Genomic DNA, 12,016 nt, shown 5'->3' on the forward strand with positions numbered 1-12,016 from the left:
CCCAAGGAACATTTGGAGTCATTTGTGAAAGGAAAATTTGCCAACATTTGTCTCCCCTTATCGTAGTTAGAGAGTAGAATGAGATTGGCTAGTCCCGCCCACTTCGAGATCACTCCATGGTGTAGAGCCCGCGATTTCCCACGTCGAGATCACTCCGTGGGGAACGTGATCAAGCGTGCCGTCGAGATTACTCCGGTACGAGTAAAGAAGTTCAAGAAAGTCGCTCGCGCCTGGAGCTGAAGACCTCCTCGTCCAGACCACTTCGAGGGAGCCCGAAGCCGAAGACTTGACGCCGATGCTCGCCTTCCACGGGATCATCAATATCCCACCAAGGCCGTCAAGGATCATCCAGAAATCGGCGTTCTTGACGACTTCTTGGAGCAGTTGTTGACCAAGAATACCAAGAAGATCTTCTTCTTGGGACCCATTCGCTGCCAAACGCCATCAAGAACGCTCACCCTCCCCCAAGAATTGCCGACAGCGTCTCTGCCAGCGCCGCTCGCCCTCTCCACCAACGTCTGCCTACCCACGCGCCGTTCGGCCTTCTGCCGCTGCGGGATCCGCCGCCACTGCTTGTCGCGCAGCCCCCACCGCCGCACGCCACACGGCCGTCCCCTTCCCGCCTGCCAGGGGGGAGGGGCCTCCTCTGCCCGAGAGCCGCGCCCCCCGCGCTCATGTTCACCCATCTGCACCACGCGCCGGCCTCCTCTGCCCGAGAGCCGCGCCCCCGCGCTCTTGTTCGCCCACCTGCGCCGCGCGTCAGCCTCCTCTGCCCGAGTGCCGCGGCCCCGCGCTCCTGTTCGCCCACATACGCCGCGCGTCAGCACCTCGCCCGACGCCGCGCGCCCGTGTACCCGCCCAGCTGCCAGCGCTGCGCGTCCGCGCCCTGCCCCAACCGTGCACTCGCGGCAGGCGCCCGCCGCGCCCGCGCCGCTCACGTACCCGCCCGCAACCGTGCGCCCGCGCACCCGCCGGCCTGCACGTGCCGCGCGCCCACGCCACGCCCAGGGCCGCGCGCCTGCGCGCTTGCTCGTCTGCCAATGCCGCACGCTTGCGTCGCGCCTAGGGTCGTGCGCCTGCGCGTTTGCTCGTCTGCCAGCGCCGTGTACCCTTGCGCCCGCCTGCCGTTAGCCCTGTGCGCCCACTGTGAGCCCCTGCACGCCTGGTGCACTCGACGTCCACTGATCCTGTCCCCGTCCGAGCTGTCTCCACCAACGTCGCTGCTCCAAGCCCCGTCACCAACTCAGGAAAGTTGCTTACGCCGTGGACTATCGACCAACCAGGTATCTATCCGTCTCTCCTCCCTATTTTCCAGTATTATTACCGCTTTCAGTGTCGTCTTCCACTATCTCGTCCGCTGCCTGGATTTCTTTCTATAATCTCTAATAGGATAGCCAGCCTGTCGAGAGGTAGGGACCTTCTTGTGGTAAAGGTTTAGTCCATAACTTAGACGCCGAACTCCTCTGGGCCGTCAAATGCCCCTCATCTTCTTAGGCGTCTAGTGGGTCTTCAGGGTCATTGGGAGTCTGATCCTAGGATCAAACCCGTCATTGGCCGTCGTGGACTTACTTCTTTATCCACCGACCCAGTTATTGCTCATTCTGCGTTTTACTCGTCGGCATACATTTCCGTATACTTCACAAACTTAATCATTGAATTCTTGTGGCGTGATACGAGCCGATCGATCCCGGCCGATCGTATTACATCAAACTGTGAAGCAACTATCAGCAATTATTTATAATATACTAGAGCTTGACAAATTGTTGCATTTATTGAATATGATGTAACATTAAACTGTGTTAGTTTAACCATTGCACTTTAGTGACATGCTCCTTAAAATTTACTGTCTCTATCACTCTCAGGTCTCTTGTCACTTGTATTTTTCCTCTCTTATCTTTTGTCTTCCCTCTATATATATCTTCATGTTGTTTTATCATATCTATTTATTATAAAGATAATTACTATCTATTACAATTGGATTCATAACAATGTTTTACAGAACAGCTGATTCATTCAATATCTTCCTTTGTTATATAAATAACACATTTCATATAGAAGAGGTGTATGTTGGAATAAAAAACTTAAACCTAATGCCTATTTAGGACAAAACCAAATTTTTTTAACAAAGTCGTGTTCATGATTTTTACTCTTATTATTTTTAGTAACTTGAAGGAAAACCAAGCTGGAAATAATCTATAAGGGTGTTATACTTGATCAATTCTTTTCAAAATAAATAATCTATAGACGACTTGGGGGCTGAGAGGAGAACATTGTCAAGGAATATCTCAAAGGGATCCAAGCCTGAATTATTTTGAGTGGAAATATCAAGAGAATCCTTTGTGGCTGAATAACTAACGGATTTTACTGCAGAGATGAAACTTTTTTGCATAGTAAGGATAAGCTATTATGGCATATAAATCTCAATTTTTATGATGTACTGCATTTTTTTAAATTTTATTAAACTTTTTTAATTAATTTGTTAATCATGATTGAATATATATTCTGATTTCTGGGAGATCTTAGAAATATATATCGATATATTTTAACGGATGAGTATTAATATGATAAAATTATCATTGTTAGTTCATAAACATATAGAAAAAATAAGTTAGTAGACCCAGCCATTACACCATTGTCCACAAAGGGGAGTGGTCGACCCATGCAAACCTTTTAGTTGGCGGACATGGGGGACATGTCCACATGTAGGGAAGGAAGGACATGGTCCAACAGAAATTTGGTCACACCAGTCACACCGGTCTGACAGACTATCGGTCATCCTTGTTAAGGCTGATGGAACGTTCAGGCCCAGTTCCAGTTTGCACATCAAACTGGACCGAAGACCGCACCCTCTCCCTCCCCCCCTCAACCTCTCACCCACTCACATTATCGTTCTCTCCCTCTCTCGCTTACCCTCTCTCCCTCTCTCTTTCTCCCTCTCTCCCACTCTTCATCTTTCCCTCTCTCTCTCTCTCTCTCTCTCTCTCTCTCTCTCTCTCTCTCTCTCTCTCTCTCTCTCTCTCTCTCTCTCTCATGCCCTCTCTCCCGCTCTTCCTCTTTCTCTCTCTCTCTCTTGCCCTCTCTCCCACTCTTCCTCTTTCTCTCTCTCTCTCTCTCTTGCCCTCTGTCCCACTCTTCCTCTTTCTCTCTCTCTCTCGTGCCCTCTCTCCCGCTCTTCCTCTTTCTCTCTCTCTCTTGCCCTCTCTCCCACTCTTCCTCTTTCTCTCTCTCTCTCTTGCCCTCTGTCCCGCTCTTCCTCTTTCTGTCTCTCTCTCTCTCTCTCTCTCTCTCTCTCTCTCTCTCTCTCTCTCTCTCTCTCTCTTGCCCTCTCTCCCGCTCTTCTTCTTTCACTCTCTCTCTCCCTCTCTCCCTCTCTCCCCCTTTCCCCATCTCTCTCTTCCTCTCTCCCCCTCTCTCTCTCCCTCTCTCCCTCTCTCCCACTCTTCCCCTTTCCCCGTCTCTCTCTTCTTCTCTCCCACTCGCTCTCTCTCCCTCTCTCTCTCTCGCCCTCTCCCACTCTTCCTCTTTCCCTCTCTCCCCCTTTTCCTCTTTTCCCATCTCTCTCTCCCTCTCTCCAGCTCACTCTCTCACTCTCTCTCCCTCTCCTCCTCTCAATCCCTCTCTCTCTCACCCTCTATCCTGCTCTCCCTTTTTCCTATCTCCCTCTCTCACTCTTGTTCTTCCTCTCTTACCCTCTCCCGCTCTCACTCTCTCCCTCTCTCCTTCTCTCGTTGACCCTCTATCCCGCTCTCACTCCCTCCCTCTCTCCATCTCGTTCTCTCCCTCTCTCCATCCCATTCACTCCCTATCTTTCTCCCTCTCTCCATCTCATTCTCTCTGTATTTCTCATCCTCACTCCATCTCGTTCTCTCCCTCTCTCTCACCCTCTCTCCATCTCATTCTCTCCCTCTCTCCATCTTATTCTCTGCCCCCCTCCATCTCATTCTCTCCCTCTCTCTCGCCCTCTCTCCATCTCGTTTTCTCTCTCTCTCTTGCCCGCTCTCCATCTTGTTCTCACCCTCTCTCCATCTCCCGCCTAAGTCGATGGAGCAGGGATTAACAATGACACTTTGGTATACTTGTGATATTCTTAACTTAATGGAAGTTGGAGATTGGAAATGATCGGCCAAAGTTTAACACACGGAATTCTAAAGTAAACAACCACTCAGAGCAAATTAACAATTATCATGAACCAACCATTATCTCAAAGTTAAGGTGTCACAAGGTACCTCAGAGACGCGAGCCAATAGCTTGATTGTTCTGATGTCGAATGTCATTGATTGACGTTGATCTTTAGCTCGATGAGCAGATGTGAATAAAGAGAGAAGGATTAGGAAGCGGATAAAATGGGAGTGTGAGATTTGATTGGCACGAGAAGATGTTGATGTGTAATGTGAGAGGGGTGGAGATGAAGTGTGGAAAATGATTTACACACTGGATGGGATAAGGCGTAAGAATTGATGAAGATAAGAAGAAGGAAGAAGCTACAGAAGGAAAATATGGGGGGAGTGGGGGAGAGCATTACGTGCAGTAGCACACGACAATTAAAGAATCCTTAATTAACTTCCCCCCCAGAGGGGAAGTGTAAATAAAAGGGGGAAGGTGAATGAAGAAGGGGGGGATTGTTCTAGCTTTGAGAGGAGACACAAGGGGGCTCCGCTGCACTCGGAGGGAGCTCCCCGAGTGGAGTCTCAAGGAGGATTCTGGGTGATCGGGAAGAGTTGGAGGATTATCATTCCAGGTGGAGATCTAAATCAGCAAATCAAACATGAGATTTCTTCTTGAAAACTAACATTCGGATTTTGGAATGATATCACATACAACCAAGAGTATTGAATCAAACTTATAGCCAGTAAAGAAATGAGTCTTTTAAGCATCAAACATATATCTGTTTGGAATCAGTCACCTGATTACATCAAAACAGTTCTAATTTTTTTCTCTTTGCCGATACAACCCACCTGAATCCTATAACATACTCGCAAGGAAATTGAATAACTGTCGCCTTTTAACAGTTAAGAAGTGAGACTGTCATGTTTAAGCTTAAAAAAATTCTGTGTTTGTAATCAATATCCTGATTACACCATGCACATTACTCATCATCTTCTGCTTGTCCCTCATCATCAGCGGTGAGATGCGAGAGGACAACCCTCGGCCTCTTGGCAGGCCTTGAAAGAGGCTGCTCACCATCCTTCTTGTCCTCAGGCGGCTTGGGCACCACCGTCTTGCTCTCTCTCTCTCTCTTGATCTCGGCCTCGTACTCATAGAGGGCAGTGGAGAGCTGCTGGTTGGCGAGGTCAAGCGGAGTCTCGCCAGAATTGGTCTTGGCAGCGAGGTCGGCACCCTTGCGGATGAGGAACTTGGCGAGGTCGAGGTAGGAGCCCTTCACAGCCAAGTGCAGGGGTGTCCAGCCCTTACGGTTGGTGGCTCGAACTGAGGCCCCAGCTGAGAGGAGCTCCCGTGCCACCGAGACGTGCCCCTTCTGCGAGGCGAAGTGGATGGCAGCCATGTCGTCCATGGCCGCCGCACCCACATCTGCCTTTTGGCTGCACAGGTACCTCACCACCTCCTCTTGTCCTGCCCAGGCTGCCAGATGAAGCCTGCCCCCCCAGTTAAGTTAGATTTCTGACGTCAATAAAAATGCATAATTTATTGCTATTTGGTAGAATTTTTTTCAGAGCTCAACCTGCAAAAATTGCAGAAACTAAGCTCATTCCGATAAAAAGGTACTCCGGCCGATATAAATCGCCAAAGACCATAATTTTTTTCATTTCAGACAGAATTTTTTCTACGGTAGTCATTTGAGATGGTCAACAATCTTCTGCCGATTTAAACCACCAAGACTATGCTTATTTCTTTCATTTTGTCTACTTGGGCGGAGTTTTTTCCAGGTTGAAACATGCGAAAGAGTATCAATCACGGGTTTTAGAGGGAAAACAGTTTAGATTTCTAAATTCAATAAAAACCCAACGTTTCTTTCTTTCTATTTTGATAGAATTTTTCCGGTGCTGAACTTGCAAAAGAGCAGAAATCAAGCTATTTGCGATAATAAAATAACTCCAACCGATTTAAAACACAAAAAACCACCAATTTCGGCAATGTCGGCAACGGTAGGAAAAAGGGAAGTCAAATCTTCTGCTGATTTAAACCACCAAGGCTAAGTTTATTCTTTCATTTCTCCACTTGGGCGGAGTTTTTAAAGGTTGAAACATGAGAAAGGATATGAACCGACGGTTTTAATGGGCTAAAACCACGCAGGGAATAACTTTCTTCAACAACGGGGTATCATCAGTGTAAAATTACGCATCACAGAGGGTTTTATTTAGTCAAAAATCAAAAGGAACCCTAAAGCAAGGGCGATAGCCAAAGCCAAATAAAATCTGAAATAAGGTATCCGCAGGAAATTTATGAAGTGAGCACTAAGATCACCCAAGAAATAAAAACAACCAATATCTCCTGCAGCTACAAACAGACCATCAGATACAAGCAAACAGAACTAATCCCTGAGCACGCACTAGAAGATAAATTAGTTCACAGATCAGGGGAAATGACGGAAAAATCAGGGAAACCCAGATCAAAGGAAAAAGGGAAGTAAACGAGCAAGAGGGTGGCGAAGGTTACGGCGTACGAGAGTGCCTGTCGCGGGCATTAACAGTGAGCGGATTGGAGCTGCATAGGGCTCGGACAGTAACCATGTCGCCTGCCCTGGCGGCGACGTGAAGAGGTGGATCTTCTTCCCCTTTGCCTCGGCCTCCCGTCGGCTTCCTCCGCTCGCCCCCCATTGTCGATCACGCTCGCTCTCTCCCGCGCTGCTTCTCTCTCTCTCCTTCTCAACGAGTTCGTATTCAGCTCGATTTTGGAGAAACTATTCTCTTCAAAATTATACTAAAAATTTAATACAATACTCTTTTCATCTTCATTTTTATTTGGGTTAATAGCACGAAATATCCCAAACTTTTTAAAAAAACTGAGATATATCCCAAACTATTTTTTTGGCACGGTATATCCCAAACTCTCTAAGTAGACTCCGACATATCCCGGTTATGAGGTGGAATCCATCGTGGCTGCCAAGTGGATTTGTGGCCAGATTTTGACCTGGGCGGAATCCACCTGGCAGGCACGATGGATTCCACGTCATAACCGGGATTAACCCTTTTCTCTCTCTATCCTCGATCAAACCTAGTTGAGAGAGAGAGAGAGAGAGCGAGAGAGCAAGAGAGAGAGGCGTTCTAGAGAGAGAGGCATTCTAGAGAGAGAGAGGCGTTCAATGTCGATATTTATTTTTCGATAAGAGAGAGAGAGAGATGTCGATATTGAATGCCTCTCTCTCTAGAATGCCTCTCTCTCTAGAATGCCTCTCTCGCTAGAACTCCTCTCTCTCTCTTGCTCTCTCGCTCTCTCTCTCTCTCTCTCTCAACTAGGTTTGATCGAGGATAGAGAGAGAAAAGGGTTAATCCCGGTTATGACGTGGAATCCATCGTGCCTGCCAAGTGGATTCCGCCCAGGTCAAAATCTGGCCACAAATCCACTTGGCAGCCACGATGGATTCCACCTCATAACCGGGATATGTCGGAGTCTACTTAGAGAGTTTGGGATATACCGTGCCAAAAAAATAGTTTGGGATATATCTCAGATTTTTGAAAAAGTTTGGGACATTTCGTGCTATTAACCCTTTTTATTTATATTTCTCTCTCTCTCTCTCTCTCTCTCTCTCTCTCTCTCTCTCTCTCTCTCTCTCTCTCTCTCTCTCTCTCTCTCTCTCTCTCTCACACACACACACACACACACACACACACACACACACACACACATAAAGGTTCCACGAGTAGTTCAATGTATTTTTTTGTAATTTGGCACTCCACGGACTGGAAACTCAGTCTTTGCACTGGTTAGATTGATTTGTGATTAATTAATCTATATGAGGATATAGTTAATTTGTTTATATGGCCAATAATATTTATTCGGCCAATGGTATTGTTAACTAGAGTAATACATGGTCCTAGAGGTGTTGGGTTCTAGGGCCTTGATTGGGATGAAACTTGATGGATTCACGCAATGTAATACGAGTAACCGAAATAGGGGCACTAACAAAATGAGGATATAGCTAATTTATTTATAAGGCCCATAATGTTTATTTAGCCAATGGTGTCGTTAACTAGAGCAATGCATGGTCCTAGAGGTGTTGGGTTCTAGGGCCTTGATTGGGATGAAACTTGATGGATTCGCGCAATGTAATACGAGTAACCAAAATAATGGCTCTTACAAAATGAGGATATAGTTAATTTATTTATAAGGTCAATAATGTTTATTCGGCCAATGTTGTCGTTAACTATAGTAATACATGATCCTAGAGGTGTCGGGTTCTAGGGCCTTGATTGAGATGGAATTGGATGGATTCGCGTAATGTAATACGACTAACCAAAATAGCGGCTCTTACAAAATGAGGATATAGTTAATTTATTATAAGGCCAATAGTGCTTATTCGGCCAATGGTATCGATAACTAGAGTAATACATGGTCCTAGAGATGTTGGGTTCTAGGATCTTGATTGGGATAAAACTTGATGGATTCATGCAATGTAATACAAGTAACCAAAATAGCGGCACTTACAAAATGAGGATATAGTTAATTTGTTTATAATGCCAATAATGAGGTGTCGTTAACTAGAGTTATATATGGTCCTTGAGGTGTTGGGTTCTAGGGCAATGTAATACGAGTAACCAAAATAGAAGCACTTACAAAATGATGATCAAATTAATTTCGCAAGGATTAGATCTGTGATTTCTTAGTTCTTCAAACAAGACAAGCTAAGTTGTTCATGTGCCAATCTTTTAAAGGTATCTAATGGAGGAAAATTATGTATGTTAATTGAATTGTCACTGTAATTTTAATTTGCCTAAACCAAATAAATTTGATAAAATAGAAAACTCACTCACATGTATAATAGGAGGGAGGTCATCTCCACTTGGACTTGCCTTTAGAAGTGAATTTAGTAATTGAGTTAGGGTGATGGAGGATTTAGTATGATAATATTGGCAGTTAAAGAAATTAGTTATAGTGGAGTAATAGAAGTAATAACAGTAGTGAACATAGTGGAATAGTAGGAGATAAGTAATTAGTAGTTGGAAGGTAATATCTAATGGATGATGGAATTAAGATAATACTTATAGTAATGAATATCAAATGGTGTGAGAGAGAACTAGAGAAAGAAAGAGAATATAAGATATTATTTATACTTTTTTATAGATACCAGAGATAATAAAGAAGTAAGATATTTGAAATGAATTAATGGAATAATAATTGTGGGTGGTGTTAATGTAGGTAGTGGAAAAAGTATAGAATATTAGTGAGATAGATAGAATAGTAAAATACCATTAATAGAAATAGGATGCTTATTTATGTAATTAATAGTAAGTTGTCTAATAGATAGGAGATAGATATAATAATAGTGAATAGTAATATTTAATTAGACATTGAATAAGATTTTATCTGAATAAGTTTTAAGTAGTTAATTAATAGGAGTATTTATTTTAATAAGATGTAAGACGAGAAAGGGGATAAGAATATTAATAACAGTAAGGAAAGGATTATTAATTAGATATAGACAAATGAAATAGAGATATGTGTGTGTAATATATGTTAAAATTTTCAACTTTAGAAAGTTTGAGATAATAGATTTTTGTTTGATTTTAGAAGAACTTATGTAGAGGGGAAAATAATGAGGGGAGAGAAATAATATCATAATAATAGTAAGAGAGTTATGGAATTAATGGTACCTATTAATATAGCAAGATAATATGATTTATAATAACATATCATGGTTTCTATAATATATATATATATATTAACTTATTTTTTATTGAGGCAAATCTGGAAATTTTGTGTAAAATACCCAATGCACAAAACGTGTTTGACGGAATGCATCAGAGAGGCCGATACATTGAAATCTGATGAAATCAAGCTTCTCTTCAACTCAAATCAAAGTTAATGCAATCAATGATGCTCATAAACTAGTTTTCTATCAAATTAAGTTATCATACCCTATTGGCTCTGATTCGAAGAACAAAGGGTGGGTGTTCGCTTTCCCTAGCTCTTCTCCTCCATGGTGACACAAATCTTGGTCTCTATGGACTCTCTGTAGCACCGTCCCAGGTGGTTAGAGCCGTCAAATAATTATCACGCTCCTCCTATTGCTCGCTCTGCCATTGGAAGGGTATTGTGATGCTGATGTGCATCTCGGTCAAAAGATAAAGAATTAGGGGTCCTAAATCTCCTATTAAGGATCATGGGCAACCTTCAACCATAATGGATGGTATGTTTCGGATATGGAGGTCCACCCAGGCCTTTGGATCACCTGTGGTGGTCCCCCTCGGTCAAAAACCACCATCCCGCTCGAGGAGGACAACAGCTAGGGGCAGAGATGGATGCATCTGCCCCTGGCTATTGGATTTGGGTTTAGGAGGTTAATGGTTGCGATTAAATTGTAGAGGTGGACCCCTTAGAGTTTACAATGCACCCCTCCTTGCCACATTGGCTACCCTGTCAGTGGTAGTAGAAGAACTAGAGAACATTAATAACATATATAAGGTAGTAATTTACTATTGATAAAAGATAGGAGGTTATTTGTTTTAGTAAAAGGTATGAAGTAGCAATAAGAGAGAAAATAAGTGTTATAATAAAGATAGGCGAAATAAGGAATTATATATTTATTATGACGCAAATTAGGGGAATACAGAAATACGTATATAATTATTTATCCTAAGAGTTTAAACTTTAAGAGAGAGTTCGGTAAATTTATGCTATAATTAATTAACTAGCTAGAGAGAGAGAGAGAGAGAGGTTAAGAGAGAATAAAGGGCTAGTAATGGTAATTAAGGAGTATGTATATGATTATTAGGTCAACCTATAATAGTAGAATATCATTTATGCAGATATTTTAGTTACTATATGGCTATATACATGTATTTATATTTTTTCTTTGTTTTTGTATATTTTTTTAAGTAAAAAACCGAGAGTTATGGGGTAGTTCTAACAAACACTCCAGTTGTGTTCGACGAAATGCCCCACAGAGATCAAAACCAGAGGTGTAATTTATATTTAGAAATATACATATATTGTAAAGTTTTTATAAGGTAAATTGAAAGGAACTTATATGAATCGATGAGTATTTCTCGAATAATCACCAAGTGTTCGATGAAATGCCAAAATAAAGCCACAATGCTAGAACATATGATGAAACCAATCTAAACATTTGATTTAAACCGAAGGTATGAAAAAAAAACATGAATAGGGACTCAAGACTACCCAAGAATGTTTAATAACTCACCTGATTTTCCCTGATTGAGGTGGTCAAAGATTGGGGGCGCTGATCGCTGCCCCCTGAGCTGGGCATGCTTCTCCTCCCGCCAGCCTCTGTGCTGGTGTGAATCCAAGGGCTTCCAGCACGCCTTAGGTGCCATCTTGGGAAATTGGGGTATTCAGGGAGGTGCCACAATACTCCCCGAGCTCATCTCGCTACCGAATGGGCCTCCCACAACCCCTATGCTTTTTCATCAGGAGATGTGGAATTAGAGGCTTTTGGGCCCTTTTAAAAGTTTGGGAAGGACCTCCTAGGGCCATTGATGGAGGTGGACGACCCTGGAGGTCCTCCCTGGGCGTCAAATGGCCTTGGTAGTCCCTCCCATCCAAGCAGAAAACCGCCGTCTGGTGACGGCGCTGATGGCTGGGGTCAAGGATGGAAGGAACTGCACTTGGTCGTTTGATCCCCATCATCGAGGGTCCAACGGCTACGATTAAATCACACTATGGAGCTGTGTAAGTTCAGTGTTGTTGGGTTCTACAGGCCTTGACATGGATGAAAAAATCAAAACATTCTGCAGCAAAAGACTTGAACAGAATTGAACGACATCGATAAAACCATGGAACAAATGCCTTCCCACGGATCGCATCTGTGATTTCTTGGATCCCAGAGTGAGACGATTTGAGTTGCTCAAGTGTGCAGCCTCTAGACATATCCACGCGA

The 12,016-nt window shown here is 43.7% G+C and overlaps 1 protein-coding gene across 1 annotated transcript; it reads right to left on the minus strand.

The window, feature by feature from the left end:
• Positions 1-4,984: 4,984 nt before the first annotated feature.
• LOC144712304 (Ankyrin repeat family protein) lies at positions 4,985-6,856 on the minus strand. Its single transcript, XM_078586539.1, has 2 exons — positions 6,616-6,856; positions 4,985-5,594 (listed from the first exon to the last, which is right to left on the minus strand). The coding sequence occupies exons 1-2, from the start codon at positions 6,774-6,776 to the stop codon at positions 5,087-5,089; spliced, it is 669 nt and encodes a 222-aa protein (XP_078442665.1). The 5' UTR covers positions 6,777-6,856; the 3' UTR covers positions 4,985-5,086.
• Between the last annotated feature and the right edge of the window lie 5,160 nt (positions 6,857-12,016).

Source organism: Wolffia australiana, chromosome 14, assembly GCF_029677425.1.
Source record: "Wolffia australiana isolate 7733 chromosome 14, ASM2967742v1".
NCBI classification, from domain to species: Eukaryota; Viridiplantae; Streptophyta; class Magnoliopsida; order Alismatales; family Araceae; genus Wolffia; species Wolffia australiana.

What these genes read in the sequence shown, in the direction of transcription:
- LOC144712304 (XM_078586539.1), bottom strand. Translation starts at nt 6,776, where the DNA reads ATGGGGGGCGAGCGGAGGAAGCCGACGGGAGGCCGAGGCAAAGGGGAA. An exon ending in GACAGGCACTCTCGTACGCC is followed by an intron (nt 5,595 to 6,615) that starts GTAACCTTCGCC and finishes CTGGGGGGGCAG; the next exon opens with GCTTCATCTGGCAGCCTGGG.